Raw genomic sequence first — 26,852 nt, forward strand, 5'->3', positions numbered from 1 at the left:
ATATTTTGGAATTTATTTATTCAAAATGAACATGCTTATATATATATATATAAGAAAATTTGCATTCAATATAAACCAACTCTGACAATCATTCATTCATTTATCACCAAATAAACAAGCTTATACATTCATTCATTAAAAAATAAACCTGATAATACATATAATCATTCATTTATTAAAAAATAAAATAGTTCATACATTCATTCATGTCATTTGTTCTAAATCATACTTGTCATTCATTTCACTCGTTATAAACTATAATTCGCATTCATTTCATTCATTCAATAATAAACTTTCATAACTCTAACCTCCATAACTCCAACATTCACATTTGAAACCCTTTAAAAAACACAACATTTAAATTATATATACACATACAACTATAAATATTTCTTTATTTAACCCTCCACAACTCCAACCTTCATAATTGTAATGCCTTAAAATCTAAACCCAAAAATTTAGCAAAAAATTTGATTTTTTTTTAACTTTAATTAGCGAAAATGATATTTATCATACAAGGGTTTAAACAATTTTTGAGCTGGTTACAAGTGTGAATCAACATAAGATCAAAGTATTCATTTACAAAACTCATAACTATTCATATTATTTACAAAATTCTTTTCACAAAATGACAGATGAAAAGTTTAACAAGTGCTTAAGATCAAAATACACAAAATCCTAAGTTTGGCCTTGTATTCTCAAAAGTGTTGATCCTCAATGTTGTCACTACATCTTGCTATCCACTGTCCATTGTGTTAGTCACTTGAAATCTCTTTAAAGGGTCAGACTCATAAAAGCCTAATAGGTACATATGACTTTACGAGAATAATAACATTAAAACTATCATGATAGCATACCATTTTTCAAAAATAGTAAAACATGTTATATAGTTAATGCAACATATAGATATTTTGAAGTAATATTTACATCATATTCATTAATTATTTTAAATTAATAAGACATATCTTCAGTACCAAAACTATGAGAGTCAAGAGAGAATCCACCTAGGCACGTGGGGGGAAATCTGATGCAACAATCTATACTACTTTGGGACTATTTTATTCAGAAATTATATTTTTACTCGGGTGACTAACTGAAGTCGACCTAGAGCAACCGGTCAGTGATCGAGAAAAAAAATCTTACTAAGGCATATAGTAAAATATAGGATGCATCAATGACTAGCTGCAATAGTTGATGATCTATCACTTATGATACATTTGATAGCCCGAGTCTCCTAACCTATGAGTGACTGAAGACCAATGAGATGTCATTGCTCCCGAACAAGTAACAATAGAAGGTCACTCAAGATTGTACCATTTACCCTCTCTAAGGTAAGTAAAGCACTGAATGAGTTATCAGGTTTTGTTAAATTAAGGCTTGTTCATTCATTTATTGCATGGCATAACTAAGCATCCTAGGGCTCATTAACCCAAGTACCTCTTTGGGGTAGGAACAAGTCCCAAGTTTCTATAAATATTTGTTATGCTCAGGTTTAAACTAAACAAATATCTTACCTATGAAGGTGATCCTAGGATTAATTTAGTGTGTATATTTTCATTCCATAAATGAGAGTGCATTGTGCCTTCCACTGGGTTAACAACAACCCCTTACTCTGAAAGGTGATACTCGTACATGCATGTTAGTGCATGCCTTATAATACAAAAACACACACATTTCAATGAATAATTCATTGTTGATTCCTTGAACCATAGGCTCTAATATGAGCCATAAACATTTCATGCATATTATCTATCTTTTCAGCAAATAACATAATTCATTGTTTTATGCATGAAAAATTTACAAGTAAACCCACGTTTACGATCATACTGATACATTTCCCAATTACAGTTCCTCGAACTATTATGCATGCAAACTATCTCACGTAAAGACATCATAGACAAGAATGCATGCGAATTATTTTACGTAAAAACCTCATAGACAAGCACACATGCAAACTATTTATGTAAAAATATCTTGTACAAGCATGTAGGCAAACTTTCATATATAAATTATCCTTAAAAAGCATGCATGTGATCTTTTATACGTAAAATGACATTGATCAGTATGCATGTGAACTATCATATATAAAATATTATGAAAAAAATATATATGTGAACTTTTTACGTAAAATTTTATAAGAAAGTATGCATGCAAGCTATTATATGTTAAATTTTATGGAAAAGCCTACATGCAAACTATATTTCATGTGTTTTGATAAATATGTATATTATAACATGAAAATATACAAGAAGACAACTTCGACGAAAATGGCATGCATGCAAACTATATAAAGTGTGCATATGAAACTTTGATGAATTTGGCATGCATGGAAAAGCGCACATGCAAACTATATAAAGTGTGCATAAGAAACTCTGGCAAAAATGGTGGTGGGGCGAGTTGTGGGTTCGATCTAAAACCACCAACGAAGGAGACAACTCCTCTGACACTAGGTTGAGCCAAGCACAACTTGGTTGGGCTGAGTGAGGCTTGTCTGGGCCGAGCCTTGCTCAGTTCAGTTGAGGAGGAAGGAAGGTTGCCAGAGTGGCGATTGTGGTCGGCGACAAAAATCAAGAAGAGGAAGTGGTGGTTGGTGTTCGCGAGTGATGGTGTCGGTGGCAAGGTAGGTAACCGAGAAGAAAAAGGAAGAGCAGTAGTGGGGCTGCCTGCTCCTTTTGACCAGCCAAAAAACAAAAGACGAGTAGGAAGGTGGAATCACCCATGCTCGAGGTCATGTGAAGTGGTGCTATATAGGGACACTGAGGAGAGTGGAAGGCTTACAAGGTGGTGGCGCGACAGGTGTTGGTCTGTCTACCCGTCAGAAACAGCAGAGGGGAGAGGGAGGTGGGTGATGACCTTCCTCCCTTCGAATGGCTCTGTAGAAAATAGGAGTAGGGAGGTCGGGTCACCGACAAGCAGGAAGGTGGTGGTGGTCTTGGGTTGACAAAAAAAAGAGAGAGAGAGGTGGTGGCTGTCATGAACAACCACACAAGAGAGTGAGAGTTGTGGGGTGGCTGCTGTGAACCACCACACCATTGAGAAAGAGAGACTCATGAATTAAGAGAAAAAAAACAAGAGAGGGGGAGTTTGTAGGCTTAGAGGGGGTACTTTTTTTTTTTGGCGGGGAGGGGGGGAGCTTTTTTTTTTGGTTAGGGGGTGTTATTTATTTTGAATTTCATTTATTATGAAATTTTAAGGGGAGAATTCAAGTTTTTGAAATTCATTAGAATTTGAGAGGGAAAGTTGGGTTTTGGTTTTGGATTTGGTGAGACACATTTGGATATCATCAAATCAAATCCATTATATAATATTTAATTTAATATATTTATTGAATATAATACATTCAGATCCTGAATGAACCCAAATTATTTCTACTCTAGTGAGATCCATTTAGGTTTCAAATGGATCCAATTCTTTATTTTGTTTTAGTGAGATCCATTTGGGTTTTAAATGGATCCAAATCTCTTTTTAGTGTTAGTGAGATCCATTTGTATCTCAAATGGATTCAAATATCTATTTAGTGTTAGTAAGATCCATTTGGGTATCAAATGAATCCAAATATTCATTTAGTATCAGTGAGATGAGATCCATTTGGGTCTTAAATGGATCCAAAAATTATTTTTACTTAAGTGAGATCTTGAGTCTTTAAATGGATCCAAAATTCTATTTTCTTTAGGAAGATCCATTTGGGTATCTAATAGATCCAAATCCTTAGTAAGACCCATTGAGATCTCGGATGCATCCAGTATTCTTCTATATATGGTTTAAACCCCAATATGGGTCTAAATCTTACACAAACTCATTTGGGTCGTTATAAATCATTCAGAGATCCAAACTTGGACAACTCAAGTTCGAGTGGATCCAATGTGCTTATTCGAATAGTTTAAACTAGCTTTTGTATGGGTCAGTCATCCTGGATCTTTATTTCTAAATTAGTAATTAAAATACAAATTCCTTAAAATCTAAATCATACATGAGAAAAAATCAGATTTAGCATGCATTCATTAAATAAATTACAAAATTAACATTTAAAATGCAAAACCCTTAAAATATAATTCATACTTGAAAAAAAAATCAGGTTAAGCATGCATTAACCAAATAAAATTTTAAATTAGTAATTAAAATATAAAACCCCTAAAATCTAAAAAATAAATAAGATTTTTTTTTTATTTAGCATGCATTCACTAAATAAATTATAAAAGTAGCAATTAAAATACAAAACCCCTAAAATCTAAATCATACTTGAAAAAACATTGGATTAATCATGGATTCATTAAATAAAATTTTAAATTAGAAATTAAAATGCAAAAACCTTAAATTTTAAATCATACTTAAAAAAATTAGATTTAGCATAAATTCACTAAATAAATTACAAAATTAGTAATTAAAATACAAAACCCTTAAAATCTAAATCATACTTAGAAAAAAAATCAAATTAAGCATACATTCACTAAATTAATTCTTAAATTAGCAATTAAAATACAAAACCCATAAAATCTAAATCATACTTGAAAAAAATCTAATTTAACATGCATTCACTAAATAAATTATAAAAATCCCTAAAATCTAAATCATAATTTAAAAAAAATCATATTAAGCATGCATTCTCTAAATAAATTTCCAAATTAACAATTAAAACACAAAATCTCTAAAATTAAAAAATGAAAAATAAGTGTATTGTATGGGTAATTTGACATGATTTCCTAAAAACCCTATGTTTTTTTATATTTTTTCGATGTTCAAAATTGCAAATATCAGACATCGTTAGGATACTTTTACCATTCACAACTGCGAATTGAGGCCTTTTTGCGATAAAGTTGTATCACTCATCGAATATGTCTAACACCCCACTTAAATCCAGAATCACAAGTTTGTATGCAAATTTCAACCTCATGAACTCACATAATTTTTTTGTGAAATCTCGGTGAAACTGAAACAACCAAAACCACAAATATCCTAATTTTTTGCATATATTTCATAAAATCACAAAAATATATGAGTGAAACTCCACTTACCACTAAATTCAGAAATATCATACTTTTTCATATACTTTATGAAATCACATAAATTTATGTATTAAACTACACTTACCGCTTACACCAAATTCGCAAATATCTTACTTATTCACATATATAATGTGATATCACATAAATTTATAATGCTATTTCATTTTGCAAAACCCCACTAAATTCACAAATATCTTACTTATTCGCATATACTACATGTTCTCTTATAACATAATTTGTGAATCACTTAACAACATAAATATCATACTTAACTATTTGTGAAAGCTTGACACATACGTGATATATCTTATTTGTTGCAAAATATTTTCTAGAATCATATATAAACCCACTATGGTCCCCAATTTGATTATTTTCGCATAATCTACTATTTTTCTTTGTCTTTTGTCCATAACTAGTAGTCCTCAACCTACTTCCGTTCTAGCAACTATTTTCATCAAATATTTTCGGTAAATATTTTTTATAACTATTTATGACAACTATTCATCGGAGGCATTTCATCGCTATTGAACCATCGATGGTGTATTTTTTTTATTAGCACAATGTGCCCTTTTGTTTAACGGTTGAATCAAACACTGTTTCATTTTGTTTAACAGTTGAATCAAACATTGTTCTATTTTGTTTAACGACTGAATGAAATAATATTCACTTCTTTTTTTGAAATGCTTCTTAAAACACAAATATATTGTTTGTATTTTGCAATGCTTGTTCAATATTCCCTGTATTGTTATTATAGAAAAAATTGGATTTGTTTTGCTAATACAATATGCCCAATAAGAAAGTGACATCACCCACATATGCACAACAAAATCTAACGAAGGACTATGAATGAGGTTATCCTGGTAATTTGAAAGCACGACTTAGTGTGCATAAGTAGGTAGAGAGGGAGCCACATTCATTGCCAAAAATGTGTGTCCGATATTTTTCACAAAAAATGCACCATCAATAGTCACAGACAATTGCTTTTAAACAGTAAGCTGAATGGAAAACATGAATTGTCGTACATTGAACAACTACAAGTTTAGAAGCGGTTCGTATCTAAAGCAGAATGTATAAAAAAAGTTGAGCAATTTGTATGCACGATCTTTTCTCTCATCCTGGAAGCATGTAAGAAGGAGGAGGGTAACCCATTGGCTGACTATGAGGTTGTTGCTAACCTCAATACCCGGATAAATGAAGTTGGATATGCAGTCATCTATAGTGGCAGTAGTCAAAGGGCGGTGGAAGTACCTGACCAAGGGGATGAGGTTAATATAGACCCTTCTCAGGAAATAGATGTAATTGAGGGTTGGATGCGAACAACGCTCAAGAGTTTCGTACTACTCTCTATACTTATGAGTAATTGCATGATCCGACGAAGATGTCACAACAGAAAAGAAGGTCTGATGCTCATGGACAGGTAAAAATGTATTGCAATTGACTAATTTTATTGATTAAATTGATATATATATAGGAATGCAATTGATTAGTTTGTCATGTATGTGTGCAACATGTAGAAATTGATTGATTTTATTGATTAAATTGATATTGCTACTATACATGAATGCAATCGATTAGTTTTTCATGTATGTGTGCAATATATAAAAATTTATTGTAATTGACTAATTTCATTGATTAAATTGATATATATATATATATTGCTACTATACATGAATTCATTGAAATTAACTAATTTGAGTAAAATTAAGTTGGATTGTAGGATTCTCATCTAATTGATTTAAAGGAGCCAACATCTTGCATGCACCGGTTCTACTGCCAAGCATACCAAATGTTTTTAATACTAATGGAGAAAGTGAATGAGTTGTTGAATCAAATGCATTTTTGCAAATTCTTGGAGATCATACCATGAAACATTAGTCACCCCTTCTTAGGGGTCATTGTGGAGTTTTGAAATTCGGCAACTAACACATTCCAATTTAGAGATCTTGAGATGACCATCACGTTGGAGGACGTGACATGAATAACCAGACTAAAGTGCCATGGAGAGATAGTTAGACAATAGTGAAAACATTTTAAGCAGTTGTGTGATATTTATTAGCAAGCAGATGATGATGCATTCAAATCTATTAAGATTAAGTTTTCATGACTTATGAGCAATTATGATTCCTGTAAGATGAGGAGGAGGATAGTAGGGTGGTCAAGATGCTGAGAGCATTATTGTTATACTTCTTTGGCTCATGCTTATTCATCAACAATGGTAGGAAGTCGGTTTATGAACCGTACATCAAGCTATTGGAAGACCTAGATCGCATCAATCAACACACATGAAGAGCAACTACACTTGCACACTTGTACGCAAGTTTGAGTAGCACGAGGAGCAAAAGAAAAAACCATGTCAAGATGTTGGTGTTGTTGGAGGTATTTATTCCTTCATTATATCTAAACTTTTGATTTATAGTTATTCCTATACTTATATATTGTATTTTGATACATATTGTATATTAATCATTGTTAATCACTATTATGCAGGTTTGGAAATGAAAGTACATATTCATTGAAAGGCCCATATGCATGATGTTGCCTATGAATTTTCTTGTGCCATAATATGAAGTCAGTCATGCAATGAAGAGGGCTATAATCGAAGATTGGTGGGTTCTCGCATGTCACGTGCCAACTACACTGCATCATTTTGGAGGCTGACTAGGGCAAACATAAGCATTGTTGTTGATATTTCATATATTTTTTAAAAATAAATGCATATTTGTAGGCATAACCATAAAGGAAATATAGGTAAATTGGTTCTTCTGTGAAGGTGTGTTAGAGGAAGAGCAAAATGATGATATGGTTGTGGGGGCGAATGACATCGCTAGGAAGGATATTTGGATGCACAACATAAATGAAGTTGAGCGCCAAATGGGCAGCTGAAGCATCCGACAAATTGAGTTTGTTTAGCAACTAGCCAGTTGCCTTCGTGTAGTTAGTAAATTTCTATCGCATGCCACAAAGGATTACCTTGCAATATTCTTCTCTGAACTTCAAGACTAGCGTGAGGGCGACGAAGACATCGGCCCTTTGTTCATGAAACATGCCACCAATGACAATTTTGTAGCTGCTTAGCTTGTTGCATGTTCTTCAACAACAAAGAGGGCCTTTTAGGAGTGAAAAAAGTTAGAGAAAATCACATAAATACCGTAAGTGGATCGGAGGGAGAGTTGGCTCTTGCACTTAGCGATTTTTGTATGTTGAAGAATATGGTACGTACTTAAGAGGATATGATACATACTCAAGTTGACCTAGAAAATGCAAATAAAGTCATTAGGAATTACGAACACGACAATCATAGCATCCTCAAAGGTAGAAATTCATTTGACTTTTTTTTTACTTGTATATATTCAAATATCAACATTGTAACTCATTAATTACTCATTGATTTGTATATAATGTCATTTGAATGTTTATATGAATGAATTTTTATATAAAGTCGTATGTTTATCATTCATTTGTACATAATGTCATTGATTGAATGTTTAAATGATTTGAATGTAAAACTTAAACCATTATTGAATGTTTAAATGATTTGAATATAAAATTGAAACCACTATTGAATGCTTAAATGATTTGAATGTTCAAATTGAAAGCATTGTTGAATGATTTTTATATATGTAATTGTCTATATGTTTATATGTTTTTAAATAATTTAAATGTTTAAATGATTTGAATGTCTATTTGCTTACATTCGCTATTATTTGGGTTGTTATATGCGAAAACCCACAATGGGTTTATATATGATTTGAGAAATTTACAAAAAATAAGAATTGTCACATATTTTTCATAATTTCACAAAGATTTAATTACGATATTTGTGATATCTAAAGATTCACAAATAATTTCAACATTCAATATATGTGAAAAAGTAGGATATTTGTGAAATTAGTGGTAAGTGTTTCACAAATATATTTATGCAAAATATTAACGTATATGTGAAATAGTAGGATATTTAGAAATTTGGTGGTTTCAATTTCACAAAGATTTCATAAATAATTTTATGTGAGTTCATGAGGTCTAGATTTGCAAAAAAAAACTATGATTATGGATTTAAGTGGGTGCTGAACATATTCGACTGGAGGCATAATTTTATCGCAAAAAAGCCTAAATTTGCACTTGTAAAGGGTAAAAGTGTCCTAACAATATAAGATATTTGCAATTTTTGACATTGGCAGAATATAAAAAATTGTAGGAGTTTTAGAGAATTGGGTCAAATTACCCACACAATACAGTCCCTTTTTAACTAAAAATGCAAAAAAAGGAAAAACATACCTTGTCATGGTGGTAACAGACGGTAGGGCACTACATCGACAGTGGCAGGTGGTGGGAGAGAGAGGGAGAGAGCATTGGATGGTGAACACAAAGAGAAGGAGATAGTGAGGGAGAGAGAGGGAGTGGTCGGTGCTCACCGTGCCAATGGTGGCCGCGCTGGTGGTGGTGGCCAATTTCAGAGAGAGAGAGAGAGAGACCGGTGGTCGCCACACTGGCAGAGTTGGCTGACGGTCGCCGTACCGACTGTTGTGGTCAGTTTTCAAAGAAAGAGAGAGAGGGAAAGAAGCCCGTGATGTTTTTGGGTCAGATTTATTTTAACGTGTGTTTGTTTTTACACACTTTTTTTATGCATCAGGAAAAACTTCTTTTTACCGGTGCAACTCTTTGCTGTGCCAGGAAATGTTTGTTCTTCTGGCCATTTTTTTCCTAGCATCAGAAAAAATTAGTATACTGGCATAGAATAGTTGTCGCCAATATAAGTGCCATTTTCATTGGCGCTAGAGACAATAGCGCTAGTGAAACTTAATTATCTTTTACTGGCGCGTCATGGGGTGTGCACCAGTAAAGGTGTTTTTTCTTGTAGTGAGCTGACTCTATCGTGACCCTTTATGTATATACTTGTAAAGATATTTTACAACTTTCACACTACTTCAAACTTTAACATTAATTACTATGACAATTTAAGCATGGTAGAAGCTTTCAATTGTATAGAACAACCCAACAATTATCTAACTGTTTTCCATAAACTTTAACCGTCTCATCAGTATTTCAATATCAATAAGTTAGATATGAATCATGACCATCCAAAGTTTCTGCTGGATACCTATATTTGCATTTTCCATCTTCCATACATGGACATTTCTCATATCCCTCTCCACATGGTTCATACATCATATGCTTTACCACCCTATCATATAAATAAGGATACATATCCTTATCAGGCAGTTCTGCAGACACAACTTTATCAGAATCTTTAGTTCTTAATTTACAATCTGGATGCAAAGGCAACAAAAAGTGGGCATGAGGTGAATCCTATTTGTAAAACTCTATTAAGTATGCATAAGCAATAACCTTTCCCATCAAATGTTTTTTAAACAACAATCTCTTCAACTTCTCAAACTTAGATCTAAATAAACGTACACAAATGTCTGGTTGATTAGAAGGTTGTCCAAAATACATATATTCTACTATGTCAGCCCAATTATTACTGTAGGTCATTGTGATAGATGTCTGGTTTGCCAAAATGTTGAATGATTAGCAATAACATCATGATAACGAGCAGGCAGATCTCGTGGGCAACCAATAAATGTTGGAGGTAGAACTGTACGTTTTCCAATTAAACAAGCCAAATCTTCACCCCAGACCATATAATCACGTAACCCATTATACATCTCTGCTCTTATAGCTTCTTGGTTCCTTTCCACCCAACCCAAGTGATGTGACTCAATATTGATATATATATATATATATATATATATATATATATATATATATATATATATATATATATATATATATATATATACAACAACAACTACGCCTTCATCCCAAAACAATTGGAGTCGGCGATATGAACCAAAAAAGAAAATCATTCTGGGTCTTCCACATGAATCCTTCTCCTCCAATCATTTCTATCCAATGCCATGTCCTCGGTGAGGTTCAAAGTATTCATATCCTTTCCTATCACCTTCATCCATGTCTTCCTAGGCCTACCCCAACCTCTTTTTAACTAATATATTTTCCCATTTCTCCATCCTTCTAACTAGAGCATCATTAGGCCTTCATCGAATATGTCTGAACCACCGTAAACGATTCTCTCCCATCTTATTTTCAATGGGTGCAACGCCTACCTTCTTACGTATCTTCTCGTTCTGAATCTTATCTTTTATTGTATTTTCACACATCCATCTTAGTATACGCATCTCAGCTACACTCATTTTTTGAATATGATGTCTCTTGGCAGCCCAACATTTCGTACCATATAGTAAAGCAGGCCTAATCGTTATCCTATAAAACTTTCTCTTCAACTGCAATGGCATTCTACGATCACACAACACTCCAGTTGCACTCTTCCATTTCATCCACCCAACATTTATCCTATGATTTACATCTCCATACTTTTGAATGATAGATCCTAAATATTTGAAACAATCATCCACCGGTATTTCTTGCTCACCAAGCTTCACTACACTCCCATCACTACTTCGTTGATTACTAAACCGACATTCTATATATATATATATATATATATATATATATATATATATATATATATATATATATATATATATATATATATATATATATATAAATAAATAAAAAATCATTTTGCATGCAAGAGAACATTAAACCCTCTTACGAGTATTTGTATTTTGAAAGTATAATATTTTTTGTAAATTACTTCATTTTTCTTACCATGACCACCTCTACCCTGAGCAACTTTAACTATATTGGGATGCCAACCAACTTCACCTCATGGAAATGAAAGATGGCATTTCCACACATTGATGCATCTTGTAAGATTTCTTACAATTACTGTCTCCAGAACGTGTGTGCAATATAACATGCATCTCTTGCACATCTGAATGATCATAATCTTCAACTAGGGGTATCAACTGGTCCGTTTTTATTCAGACCGATCCATACCAAACCATATAGTGTCAGGGTTTGGTGATAAATAAGAATCTCTATTGGTCGCTTTGCTCCCTCATTCCTTCACTTGCTTTGCTCTTTCTTTCCTTGCGCTGCTTGATGCTCCAAACAAAAACAAATCTGTGGAGCTATGCCGGTACAACAGAATATGCGTTAGAAAGGTCAATCCTACCCGATTAGAATCCAGGTCTGACTCGAAGGGTCCTATTAATACATGAATTTATGTATGGTTTGTGAAATTTTATACCAGACCCAGGCCCGACCCGAGTTTCGATTAAGATATACAATTTTTTGATGTAAAAATGATAAAAAATATTATTTTACCAGGTATGGTTTGGGTCTGGTTCATGTCATTCTTATAGGATTCAGGTATGATTTCTCTTATGGTGGGTCCGATTAGACCCAGGTTTGAACCCAATTCCACAATCTCAACTCTGGTTTGAGTCTGGTTTCACTTGTGTCCGAACCAAACCAACCTTCAACCCATATCCCTTCAATTTGACCTTCTCAAGGGACATTATATACTTGGGGACATTATATACTTGTTGATCTTGTGTTTCTCTTGTTTGCGGTTACAATCCAATGTTCACATCTTCTGGTACTTCTTACATTGTAATAAAGACCTTTACAATTGGACTGTATCGATACCCAATCAAAAGGAGGATACACATACAAGTTCATTTCACAGTATCATTGAGCTATATGTGGATGCAGTTGAAAATGAAAGTTCTGTAGCACTAATGATGAATTAATAATAAAGATCATGGCACTTCATCTTAAAAGAAAACTAGGCATTACTAGATTCGACCTTATCATATTCTAGCATAATCAGGTTCAAACTTGGGTTGGGAGCAGAGTGGGAACAAAGTAATTGTAATGCCCCAAAATTTAACCCAAAATTGTAGAGTTTTTTTTTATAACAGCGGAAACAACCGTTTCATTGGGTTAAGCATTCAAGCGCATTACAGGAGTGTTCAAGCAACATCGTTTATTTTATTTCAAATAGATTTATGACATCAGAGTTCCAAATAACATGAATAATAATAAATTGAAATTTAATCTGAGATATCTCGAGAACACAATAAATCAATATCTTGATCAATGCCCTATCCCGCAGCAGCTCATGACATTATATTCTTCACTTGAAAAATGATAAGTTGATTGGAATTAGACTACAACTGTCTAAGTAGAAAATACTGTAAATTTTCTTACAGGTATATCATGTGTCAAGTATGTGATATGGGTGTCGTGTGTAATTTTCAACATATATAAGAATAAGTAAATGATCTACACCGTGACAACAACAATTTATAAAAACTAACTAACTGGTCAAAGCATTAGCAGAAATTAAACATCTCATAACCACATATTCCATTGTATGTTAAAAGTAAATGCTCACATGTCAAAAGTAATTATTTACATGTACAATTATAAATCTGTCACTACCTACTCAAATGTGATACCTAAGATGATTTAATTTAAATGTTTATCTTTAATTATTTTGTGGGTACACGTGGACCAAGGCAATCGTAACAGAAGAGAACATTCAAGGGTTTATTATTCATTGGTGTTTTATTAACCTGAATATTCTAACTGAAACTGTAAATCCTAAGGGAGCGGTCAGTGATCAAGAGAACCTCCCAAAGGCCTAAAACCAAAACATGATGCATCCCTAACTTATGCAGAATAACAAAGAGCTATCACCTATGACACATTTGGTAGTTCGGGTCCTCTAACTTCGAGAACTGGGGACCAATGAGTCATTGTCGCTCAAAGCAATAAACACATGTCCCTAGAGTTTTGTACCACTTACCCTCTCCAAGATAAGCCTGAAAACTAAGTGGGTTGATCTTTTCATTTATTTAAATTTCCTGATGTACAGAGGCATTTTCCCAAAATTTACTACCATAGTAGTAGATCCCCACCCTTTCTGATCTTACAAGGGTATACAAACCAAATTTGTTCTATTTGATTGCACAAACCCACTCAAAGTGCCCTGATACCTTTAAACTGTCAAGCACACAAGCCCCGGTACCTTCAAATCAGTCATACATGAATATTAAGTTTAAGTTTTCGTATTTGTATGAGGTCTACAAACTTGAGAGATCCACTCGAGATTCTTAAGCACCAAACTTGGTATTCTCATGCCAATGTTAACCCAAAACTTTAATCATTCAATTATGGAGACCCACCCAGGGTGTTCTGGTACCTTTAAACGAGTCAGGGCCACAAAAATTTAATACCTTTAAACCAGTCAAGCACGAGTGCCTCGGTACCTTTAAGCCAGTCAGCCCACAAAAAACTAATTTAAGTTTCTCACTTGTGTTATTGATATTTTGCACAAGTTTAACAACCCAAGTATCCGCATCGGGTATCCATTTAGTTATACAAACCCAAATGATTCATTTAAGGATCACGCCATGTAATCTCAAGGGTGTTATACCTGAATCGAGAAATTGTGATTTATTAACCTCAATTATTTAGGTGAAAAATCAGAAAGCATAAACATAACTCGAGCAGGGTCTGTACCGTGAAAAAATGCATTGAATGAAAACACTGGATTTAAGCATGCATCTACATTTATCACTCCATTAACAAAATGTCACAAAGCATATACATCTGCCATTATGTCATTTCTATGTTGCCATTAAAATTTAACCAACATCTGCCATTCTAGTATGATGCACATGTCGAGATTGTTTTACAAGTGTTCTATGCATAATTCACATCTTACCCACGAAAATGGATGCAACCATGTTCATGTGTGATGCATACAAACATTATCGGTATTAGACATTTGGTGTGTGCCGTGAACTATCAACTCTTACCAAGACAAGTGAAGTCTTAATTTGTTCATTTGGAGAGCACACAGTGCAGGCTCAGAGATTCAGGATTGCAACAATATATACACTTTTCTCCAACACATTAGCATTTAACAATTAAAAAAGTATGCAGCTTAATCGACACATATTAACATTGAATTAACCCACTGTATATGTAATATAAAAAAAAAAAATTGTTTGGGCCGGATCCGGATCCGACCCGGACCCGACCCGGGCCACCGCCCCTCGCTGTCATTAAAAGACAGCGAGGCAGGCGGGAGGAGGGTTACGAAACCCCCCTCACCGCCACTCGCTCTCTGTCTCTCCGTTTCCCTCTCTCGCTCGTCCACGGTCACCGACGCCGGCGACCCCCGACAACCGCCGCCACTGACATCGGCGACCCCCCTTCCTCCCGGCGAGCTCCTCTTCGGCGAGCTTCCTCCGAAAACCCCCTGGTACGCCATCGCTTCCTCTTTCTCCCTCTATTCCCTCTCCGTCTCTTCTCTCTCTCTCCCCCTCACTTCTCTGTGTGCCCACGGGAGGGGTCAAACCCCCTCCCTGAGCCCCCTCCTTGCTTCCGTTACGGTAGGGGAGGGGCTGAGCCCCTCCTCCCTGTTCTTTGCTATGGCAGGGGAGGGGCCGAGCCCCTCCTCCCTGTCCCTTTTAGTTGCGCCAGCAGGGGCCATTGGCCCCTGCCTTTCCGTGTGCCAGCAGGGGCCGATGGGCCCCTGCCTTCCTTTTTGCGAGTCAGCAGGGGCTTATGGCCCCTGCCTTTCTTGTTGCCAGCAGGGGCCATCGGCCCCTGCCTTGTTGCCAGCAGGGGCCGATGGGCCCCTGCCTCTCTTTTTGTCAGCCAGCAGGGGCTTATGGCCCCTGCTTTTTTGTTTGCCAGCAGGGGCCATCAGCCCCTGCCTTGTTGCCAGCAGGGGCCATCGACCCCTGTCTTCTTGCCAGCAGGGGCCGATGGGCCCCTGTTTTTCTTTTGCCAGCAGAGGCCATCGGCCCCTGCCTTTCTTTTGTTGCCAGCTGGGGCCGATGGGCCCCTGTCTTTCTTTTTTTTTGCCAACAGGGGCCGATGGCCTCCTGCCCTTTGTGCGCGAGCCTATACCCTTGGCCGACAGGCCCGAGAAATCTTTGGAAGCTACATCGTGATGGGGACAGATCATTACAATTGTTGGTCTCCAACGAGGAATTCCTAGTAGCGTGAGTCATCTGCTCGCATGGGCTACATCCCTCTTTTGGCAGCTAGAGTCTTTTGATCCTGCCCCATCTTCTTTTCGAGTCAATTGGGACGGTTGGCCCCAACCTTATGTATCGGCAAAGTCGAGTCTTTGCCTTGCTTTTGCTTTTGTCAGAGTTTGCTTGTTAATATCGCATAATTGCAGCTACGACGGATCCCACTCGCGCTCCGCGACCCGAGCCGTCAATCGTGTATGTCCGCAGACGTCAGCAAGCTCGTAACCCTCCAAGGTAGGGGAAAATTGCACAGAAGACTTGGATAATTTAATTAAGTTCAATTGAACTAAAAACGACCATTGAATGAATATATATATATATATACAAATATATATATATATATATATATTTATACGAGTATCCACTTCACTCAAGGATGCGGTTTCGCAATCCTTGCCCTTTACCTTGCCGTCGCGCTCTGCGCCTAGGCTCTTGCTTTTGCATATGTGTTGGTATTGCCTTGCTATTGCAGATGACGTGCAGGTTCTTGCTCTTTGCGGATGCCTTAAGGGAATCCTTGTGGAGGATGCAAGAAGCATTTACCACTCTCCCTCTTGCGACAAGAGTTTAGTCGGGAGCGAGCGAACTTCTTAGCGGGTGTTCTGTTGAGAAACCCGTATCCCGTCTATCGAGGCCGGTATCGAGTCATGAGAGACATGTGGATACCCCGATAGCAGATGTGATTCGAGATAATCACATGCATCATGTTGGCACAAGGTACTGCAGTTTCAAAAGATAGAGTAAAGTTGATAAACTTTACATCTTTGTGAAACACTCCTGTTGAGGCTTCTATTGAGGAGCTATACCCCCTTTTATCCTAGAGTACTTGTAGTCGTGCACGACACGTCTAGTACTGCAATGATCGGATGAGACGGTCGTGCGACCTCGAACAACGCTAAATGCAAACTATTGTAATCACATAAATGACCTCACATTCGCCTTCACAGGCAAGATGCTCGAGTGGTTTAAAGACCACAGCATAGAGTGGGTCGTTAGTTAAGCAACCCCTAACGCACCCGTTCGCTTCTGGTTGTCTGTCAAGAGAGAGGACAGATCGGTACAAAAACTCCAATGGACAGGTTGTTAACAACCACCCCACGGGCAAAGATTCGGCCTCCCCAGTCATTGGAGTTAGGGGAAAGGGGCTACAATAGTTAGCTCAACACTTCTGCAGAAGTTGGATGCATCCGTGGCACTGCTTTTCAGCCTCTGGGGAATCCTCTCTTGGCTAAAGCCGTCCCCTTTGGAGCGGACTCAACTAGCTATTCGGGTTATTGAAAATACATAGAATAATAGACGCTCGAACTAGTCTCAGTTGTTTCTATGTTTTGCTTGCGCGTACCCGTAGGCCAGTAATATCGGAACATAAAGTCTGTTCACCTTGGTTGCTGAGCCGTGAGACTCGCTTGCACCACCAGCTCGCTTGCACTACTGATTCGTTGCACTACTGATTCGCTGCACTACTGATTCGTTGCACTACTGATTCGCTGCACTACTGATTCGTTGCACTACTTACGCGTTTGCACTAGTTATCTGCATGCATTGCTTACCTGTTTAACTGCATATTTGCTTTGAACTGCATAATGTACTGAATTAAATTGCATAATTCAGTTCCTTGTAGTCTCTCTTGTGCACCTACTGGTTTTTCGTGAAACTAACCCATTATATGTGTACAGGTGATGATTAGGTACACCACAGGCGATGACGCGATGTCAAGATGGCTCCAAGACGTTCTTCTTCCTGCTCTTAGCTCGCGTCCTGTTGTTTGGGGTTTTGTAACGGATTTTCCTTGGAATATCCGAATTTTGTACTATTTGGAGAACTTCTTAAATGAAAGTGGCTTTTTCAAGTGTTTGCTAGTAACATGTGTTGTGCGTTTTGGTTCTTTTAGCTAACGCGCTCAAAGTTGTCAGCTTGCCTATTTGAAATTAATAAAAGTATAGTCTTCCGCTGATTTCGTAAACCATCTCTGAGATGAAGAGATTCCTTTTTAGTCTCTTGTCTGTTTTTTTTTTGAAAGGTTTGCAAGCTTGAAATTTTGGGGTGTTACAGTATATGCTTATACCTTGACATGTGCAAACCACAAAAACAAATTTTGTATATGCTATAACCTAAGTATGAACAATTCAGAACACGTGGTAATGTAACCATAGATTCATACCCCCAACCAGGTCATAACTTGAACATTCGAATACAAAAAATCCATTATAGTTTAACAAAGAAAAATTAATCAGAACATACTTAATGCTTTATATTCAGTCAATCTGAGTATCAAAATTCTGGAACATGCGAATGGGTTATCGGACAACTGTTCACATAAATTTTTTTCTAAATTTAACATGCTAAATGTCCATATTTTAAAACAAAGGAAAACACTGAGTCGTTAAGTATATATATATATACATGGGTAGTTACATTCCCCAAACTGAGTGTACGTTGTCCTACAATATTGTGTAAGCATATACATTGCTCGAATTGTACACATATACTTAAACCATTCAATCACATAGCCAAAATTGCACATGGGTGTGGCTACAAAATAGCACATTCATGTGGCTCAAAGCAACACAGATATGTGGGTAAAAACAACACAGTGGTGTCTCAAGAACAATATGTATATGTGGTTTAAAAATGTGGTTCGAAATAACATAGCTATGGGGTTTAAAAACAACACAATTGACAATTATGTGCCTAATGAAACATGGAATCCTTCAGATGCATACTGGTACAAATATTGGAATACCATTAGGCATGATCTTGGCACAATACACACTTAGTGATGCATGTAAACAATGAACCTTATGCTTGTACAGGTTCAGTGAAGTACAAATCTATGAGAACAATGAAAATATATATTCGGTACAACATAAAGGCATGCATCATAACAAAAAGAAGAAGAAGTTGTAATCACATATAATCATAAAATCCATGCTCATCATGACTTTAGTTTTTGTTCATTGCTCACAAAAGTCAGAAATATAAGTTTAGACAAAAAAAAATAGACATGCTTCGATCCACAATATTCCATGGACCTAGACTTCCAATTCATATTAACAACATTCACAAGTATCATCAATGCATCTACATGTATGTAATCACCTACTGCGTATTCAACTATATGCAACATTCAATATATATATATATATATATATATATATATATATATATATATATATATATATATGTATATATATATATGGTTTCAATAGTTTATCTTAGCCATGATTAATAATAATGCCCTACGAAAATCTCAGCAGATCCTATATTAGAATCGAAAATCCCCAAAAAAGATTTCGAGCAACAACACAAGGCATACTTGAAATCAATACATATGCAAAATCACATAAACCCTACTATCAGCGATCCGAAATCCCCAAATCTGTCGATTTGGGGTTTCCAGCACCTCAAACTCCCAAAATCCTTTTTTCATTAAGGATTTGCGGAAACCTCACACAACATGCTCAACATGCGATACACCTGAAGAATAAAAACAATAATTTTACCTCTTCCAGCGTGATGGTGGCTGCCGCTGCGAGAGGAGAGGTCCTAGGCTTCAGTTGCTCTACTGCCAAGCAAGAGATTTGAGAGGGAGAGCGAGAAGCCAAGAGATAAAAAGAGAGAGTGAGTTCGGCTAAAAGGGAAGGGAAGGAGGCGAGACATGGAAGGGAGCCATGAAAATTGGAAGGGTTTCGTTATCCTCCCCTTCACCCGGTGGCTGCGCATCCCCCTTCCTCAACCTCCTCACCTCTATGTTGTGTTAGGGTTTAGAAACGAACCCTATCACTCATTTTTATCAGTCTGCTTGTTTCTGGTTTTTCGTTTTTAACCTGGTTCGTTACACAGGGCGTGGTCTGGGTTTGAGACCTGCGAACCTGCCGTGATCTGGATCAGCAGATCCTTTACTCATTTGAGTTTGCGGTTTGGACCCATACGAGTCCAAATACAGATCCATATTATTCATCATATATATATATATATATCTATATATATATTTTTCATTATGTATATATGGTATTCTATACACAGACCCTTTTTGAATTGCTATGGATCCTGGATCCAAAAATTTTCTCTTTATTACATGATTAAAAAAAACTATGGATCCAAATGATGTAATTTGGATCCAAACCTTCAGTAGATGAATATGACTCCAAAATAAACTATTAAAGATTCTAATTAAGTTTTTTTCTTAAGACTCCTTTTAAAATTCGTGGATCCCTACCATTCATCCATGATCCAATATCAATCCTAACCCGGATATTGAAGACCCGAAATCAAAGGCCCAAACAAGAGATTGAAATTTACTGTTAGATATCCACATAATATATTTGTGATCCAATATCTACGATTCAAATAGAATATTGAAGATCTGAACAAGATACTAAGAATCAAACATTGAAGATCCAAATAGGATATTCGAGATTCAAGTACAAATAAACAATTAAAAAAATAAACTATCCTTGTAACAACCTAAGAACGTAAATTTTAAGTTTATTTATCTGATAAAATTCATAGGTATTACAGTAATATTGTATCCGAATCCGACTAATTAATTGGATACATTTTATACGTGCTGGTAGGTTCAAATAATCCATTTGTTTCGATTTGGATGCAAACCTGCATACTAAATGTGGATCCATCAGTAAGGAAGCAGACAATGCGACAAGTTGCATATGGTTCAGGTCGACCTCAACACAACAATGGGTACGGATTTTAAAGAGTGTGTCTGAACCTGGATGGATCTGACCGGATTTTATAGTAGAGTTATGGATCCGATATGATATGCGACCCTTTTGTACTGAATTCATTATAAGCGGGTAAAATACATTGATTTCAAAAAGCAAAGCAGGGGGTGGGTTGGTAGCAGTGGATGAGCCACATTGAGGTCAGGGTCGGCACGTGACCCCAAAACTCCCTAATAGAGGGTTCAGGTCAAGGGTGGAAAGTGCCCACCCTGACCCAATGAAACAAGGATCAGGGTGAGCTGCCACCCTGATCTTTTATGTGCTCCCCTCCCTCACCTGATGACTCCCTCTCTCTCTATATATATATCTCAACCCAACAATCCCCCAAATGGAGGGGTTTGCTAGGGCCGCTAAACAAGCCAAACTTGGCCTGCTCGAGCTTGGCACGTTAAGGCTACACTCTTGCTCTTTGTGAGCCATTGGCTCGTCTTCTAAAGAAATTGTTTTTTAAAGCTTAATAATATATAAATTATATGCATAATATATATAAATATATGTTTAATTCATATACAAAACATATATAATATGCATTTTATGTATATAATATATGTATAAATATATAATATGTAAAATGGCCTATACAAGTCAAGCCAATCGAGATTGCATTTACCTAAATGAGTTAGATGATAGCTTGGCTCGCTCAATTCAATTTCTGAGTCAAGCCCAGCCAAATGGCAAGCTGTTCATCCAGTTTCCCAGCGCTAGAGTTTGTGCCCACCCAAGTTCAAGTTCCTGGCTCCGCCATTGGGTGGTAGACTAGGTTCTAGTTCAGATCCATACACAACTGTTCGTCGTATGAAACTGGCTACAATTGGGAACCGAACTGATGGGTTCAATCTGTTCTGAATGTTATTTCGATCCCAATGTGTGCTATCTGGATAGGGATATCAATGAATCGGATTTTATCCGATGTCTGATGGAATTCAGTTCTGTTTAATAGTATTTGGTAAGCCAAAACGATATCTTATAATCACATGCGGATACGGTTTGATTTGTTACAACCGAATCTGACAAATATCTAAATTTGAACTTTTTACCATCTAAATCCAAATCTGAATTCAAATCCGTTTGGCCAAGAACCGACTAGTAGAATCTGGAATTAGCCACATCCAATCCCAATCCGATTTTCATATCTATATCTGGATTCAGCGTATAGGTCGGACTCGGGTCTATGCTCCCAACCCCTCCGTATCCCCATTCACAGATAAACCGAACTGGATCCAGTTCAATTTCGGTTCAAGTTCGGATCAGGAACTGTACTCCATTGATATATTCAGGAGACCCGACCCGAGGGAACCCACCGGGCACACTAACGTCTTCTTTACCATAAACATTTTGCCGGGAACCCCGAGCGCCGCTCTCTCTCTCTCTCTCTCTGAGCCAGCGCGAAGGAAGAGAGAAGGTGCAACAACCTCTGTCGCAGAATGGACGGTACAGGTGAGTCTCGAATTCACCGATATACCACGATCCATCGTCCTTCATGGTTCTCTTTTCGTGTTTTTTTCTCAATCTCTACGGTTAGGGTTTTGGGCACGGAGTTCCTACGCTTCAACATGCGTTATCTACCCGTGTTTCTGTTTGATTCCGCGGGCAATTAGTGCAAATTCGTCACAGAGTTTTGGTAGAATATGGGAACCGCGGCAAGGAATTTGAAGGGTTTTTAGTTAGATCGATGATCAACAAGCAATTACGCGATCATCTCGCGGATTATGCATGCGATTGTTGGAAATATGTCATTGGTGATGCTTGGATGCACCCATTTGTTCTACTTGGGATCCTTCCAGCGAGCGCTCCCGGAAGCGCGTGCTCTTTTCTAGACATTTTCCTCATTGCCGAATGTAAACTTGTCCCTAAAGTATGGTAAATGCGGGGATGGGTGTAGACCTATCGAATTCGACATCGCGGCCCTAAAGTATGGTTAATGCGGAGGAGAATGATATTTCTAGATTTGGCCGTGCCGCGCTTCATTTGTAGTGACAGATTAAATTGTTGATTCCTGTGCTTTTAATAACCACTTTGTTGTTTGCTGTTGTGTGGCTCGTCTGAAACGATTATCATGGCTTAGCAATGAAAAAATCTTATTATTGAGCAGAAAAGTTATGTTATGTACGTGAGAGTTATTCGCATATGATGATAATGATGATGGTTCATCAGAGTGTCAGCTCAATCTGCAAAATGTATAGGCATTTCATCTTCCTTATACATGGACCTGACCAAAAAGTTCTGGAGCATTATGCAACGGGTTTTAAGTGGTAACCGAGTGTAATATGATTCTTAGAAAGAATAATGCTCAAATGTTTGAAAAGATAAAAAATTCTACCGTAGTGTTTATATATATTAATATATTAATGTATATATCATGTTTCCTCTGTCCATCTTTTATCTGGAACTGTTATTAGTGGCTTAAACGGTGCCTGAGTAATGATAGGTTGTCTGAGGTGAGTCGTGTAGGGTGTTGGAGAGGAAGCTGCATGCCCATGTGATACAAATTTAAGTTGCTTTTATCATGACATGCATAGCAATTTATTTGCTGAGATGGTAAGATCTGTTTTGCTTTGTTTATTCGATGACTAGATTCATTCTGCTTTATATATAGCCTGCAATTACCACAGTTAGAAATAGAAGAGACAGGCAATGTGGGAGGTGGAACTATAAAACTTGATTGCATTTAGTAGTGGGAAGTGATTTGAGGAATCATCTTTGAAATGAGGTTTCATTTGGGGAAATTATTGCAAAATAGTGGGCGGATGAAAAACAAGCACTTTTCAACGAATGGAAAGCCAAATGAACACATCAGCATGAAAAGTACATTATACCTTCATAAGAACAAAAACTCCAAAATTACACTTCTCAACTACTAAACCCTTGCTTCTATTCTTGTGAAGCATGTTTCCAACTTGTTGAGATCCAACGGCTCGCAGATGAAGGGGATCATGCTACCAGTAGAAGCTGCCAGTTTGGCCCTGAAGGCCGAATATGTTGTTGAGAAGGCTATAACAATAATAATGAGGCCTTGAGAGAACTTATAAGTATTGTTGGTGGTGTGGGAAAACATGTTGCTAGCTTCTTTTAAAGCTAGCTTCCATTTTTCTTTCTAATTGACCAACATTGATAGGCTTGGTGATGGCATGAGATGCTCAGTTAACGTGCAGGACCATATTAGGCCTGCATAGGAGCTGGCTGTTAAGTAAAAGGCTAGGTCACAGGGATGCGCAATGCACAACCTGTCTCCCCATTATATACTGGGATCAATGGAGAACACCACAATGATTGCTGCATTCTGTACCCTAGAGCTATATCCATGTGACTTGGGGAAAAGGGTTAAGGTCTTTAGAATTTTATTATAATGACTTTGATGCTCAATGATGGCCTAACATTCATTCTATTTTGGATTAGCTATTCTTGACTATTATTGATCGTGGTTTGTGCTAGTGTGTTTGGTCTGCACCACATTTTCTTTTAGCTTTCAAATGTTAAGAGAGATTTAGCTTTATGTCTTTAAAATATTACCTATAAGATATTGAACTATACAGAGACTGATTATGTTCCTGTTTCAGGTTACTCTGGTGCCAGCACCGAGAATGTTGTTGTGCCTCCTATAGAAGGTGTAGCTGGTGGAGGGACCAGTTATGGATGGAGTGATGGTTTCCAGTGTCCAAAATTGGCCAGTAGAATAGTGGATCCTACAAGGGTTCCTTCTTCTGATTTATTGCATGTTTGGTGTATGCCAAGTACTGCAAATGTTGGACAGCAAGAAACGCCTAGGCCATTGGAACCTGTAAGTTCTATGAATTATTTATGGCTGCTGTAAGGTTCAATGTTGATCTTAACAAATTTTATGGAAAGTTATAGTGCCCAGGCCACTTTTTTGGCAAGACTTTTTTTTTCTTATGTTAGGTCACACATGATGTCTATATCAATGTATAGTGAACTGTGAAATATGATAAATCAATTGTTACATGCTGTTTCTAAATTCTAAAAGTGATTAGGAAACTAATATTAGTTAAAGATCCAAAAATTTAGAAGATTATGTGTGCTGGGGCATTAACAACCAAGAAGAATAGCAGATTGTGGACAAATTTCTTACTGAACATATCTATAAATTCAGACTGCAAACAAGAGCTATGCAAATAGATCTGAATTGGGCTGTACTATAGCCAAGTAAATCCTGAGGGTGCCACATGCCGGTAAAATATGCAAAATATCCAATTATTGATCATGATATGGAGCTTCAAGTCAGACTCTAGATACATGAAGAATCAACTGTGCATCTTTCTCTTGTATTTATGTTCTTTTGTCTTTTCTAAAAATCCTTGCTGTTCAGCATTCTGAGACCCTGGGATTGGCTTTAGGTATTATATTTAGAATTCAAAACAGCTTCTGGCTTCCTTTATGCCATAATGTTCTTACAGATCTACCATGAAGCCTCCAAACTTGCAGTACTAACTTGCATAGGCCATAATCTCTGGATGAAATATTTTATTACATACCACTAGACTTAAATCAAACCCGATTAATCATGTGAACCCATGTGCATGGAATAGTGCCAAGGTTCACAAGTGGTGCCAAAGACAAGACATGATCCATAAACACTCATGTGGGTTTGAGTTTGACCAAAACACTCACCTACAAAAAGTAGGGTCAGTGCATTACTGTTATCAGTTAACTAGCATGAAACATTGAGTCCAATATGAGCTCACAAAACCAAGTTGGGACCCAGATCATCAAGAAGTGAGTGCTTACAAGTTTAATTATAGTTTATTCTTTTGTGTCCTCCATTAGACCTTAAAGATTGATAACAGGGGCATTTTATCCGAGCAATTCCATTTTTGGAGCTCTTATCTTAACTAATAAATTGGTGTTTCTCTCAAGTACATTAGTATAATTAAGGATATGGATGAAGGAGTAGTAATCAATGTCCGCACTTGTGGAGGGGTGACAACCAATTTTCCTATAACGTTTGGGTTACATCAAGGATCTGCTTTAAGCCCTTTCCTATTTGCTATAGTGATGGATGAGCTTACGAGATCAATTCAAGAAAATGTGCCATGGTGTATGTTGTTTGCTGATGATATTGTTTTGATTGATGAGTCTAGAGTTGGGGTTAATGCTAAGTTAGAATTATGGAGACATACATTGGAAGCAAGAGGTTTTAAGTTGAGTAAGAGTAAGACAGAATATATGGAATGTCGGTTTAGTAAGCAACGAAGTAGTGATGGGAGTGTAGTGAAGCTTGGTGAGCAAGAAATACCAGTGGATGATTGTTTCAAATATTTGGGATCTATCATTCAAAAGTATGGAGAAATTGATGGAGATGTAAATCATAGGATAAAGGTTGGGTGGATGAAATGGAAAAGTGCAACTGGAGTGTTGTGCGATCGTAGAATGCTATTGTGGTTGAAGGGAAAGTTTTATAGGACGACTATTAGGCCCGCTTTACTATATGGTACAAAATGTTGGGCTGCCAAGAGACATCATATTCAAAAAATGAGTGTAGCTGAGATGCGTATGCTTAGATGGATGTGTGGAAATACAATAAAAGATAAGATTCAGAACGAGGAGATACGTAAGAAGGTAGGTGTTGCACCCATTGAAAATAAGATGAGAGAGAATCGTTTACGGTGGTTTGGACATATTCGGCGAAGGCCTAATGATGCTCCAGTTAAAAGGATGAAGAAATGGGAAAATATATTAGTTAAGAGAGGTCGGGTAGGCCTAGGAAGACTTGGATGGAGATGATAGGAAAGGATATGAATGCTTTGAACCTCACCGAGGACATGGCATTGGATAGAAATGATTGGAGGAGAAGGATTCATGTGGAAGACCCAGAATGATTTTCTTTGTTGGTTCATATCGCCGACCCCAATTGTTTTGGGATGAAGGCGTAGTTGTTGTTGTTGTATTCTGTGAAATGTTAGTATTTTCAATTTATATAGACAGTAACAGGAGCTTTCAGGGGCTATTCTGAAAAACCACAAGCTAAATAAAATGGCATAATTCAGGAGAAGTTATTTACTTAGGGTGCACTGTTAATGACTGAATTGATGTTGAAGCTGCTATCTTTCTGGTTATGGAGGTTGTGCCAACAAAGAATGTATCATTGCTGTTTCTGAAATGCATCA

At 36.8% G+C, this 26,852-nt stretch overlaps 1 protein-coding gene across 2 annotated transcripts in view; it reads left to right on the forward strand.

Moving 5' to 3' along the window:
• Positions 1-22,038: 22,038 nt before the first annotated feature.
• LOC149842291 (alpha-1,6-mannosyl-glycoprotein 2-beta-N-acetylglucosaminyltransferase) overlaps positions 22,039-26,852 on the forward strand; it is a 74,160-nt gene continuing 69,346 nt past the window's right edge. For both annotated transcript variants that reach the window (XM_089999047.1, XM_089999048.1), the window contains exons 1-2: positions 22,039-22,167; positions 24,288-24,508. In XM_089999047.1, the coding sequence (XP_089855173.1) occupies positions 22,155-22,167; positions 24,288-24,508 (234 nt within the window). In that variant the 5' untranslated portion in view covers positions 22,039-22,154. The remainder of the gene's footprint in view (positions 22,168-24,287; positions 24,509-26,852) is intronic.

Source organism: Nuphar pumila, chromosome 3, assembly GCF_984573655.1.
Source record: "Nuphar pumila chromosome 3, dmNupPumi1.hap1.1, whole genome shotgun sequence".
In the NCBI taxonomy this organism is placed as follows: domain Eukaryota; kingdom Viridiplantae; phylum Streptophyta; class Magnoliopsida; order Nymphaeales; family Nymphaeaceae; genus Nuphar; species Nuphar pumila.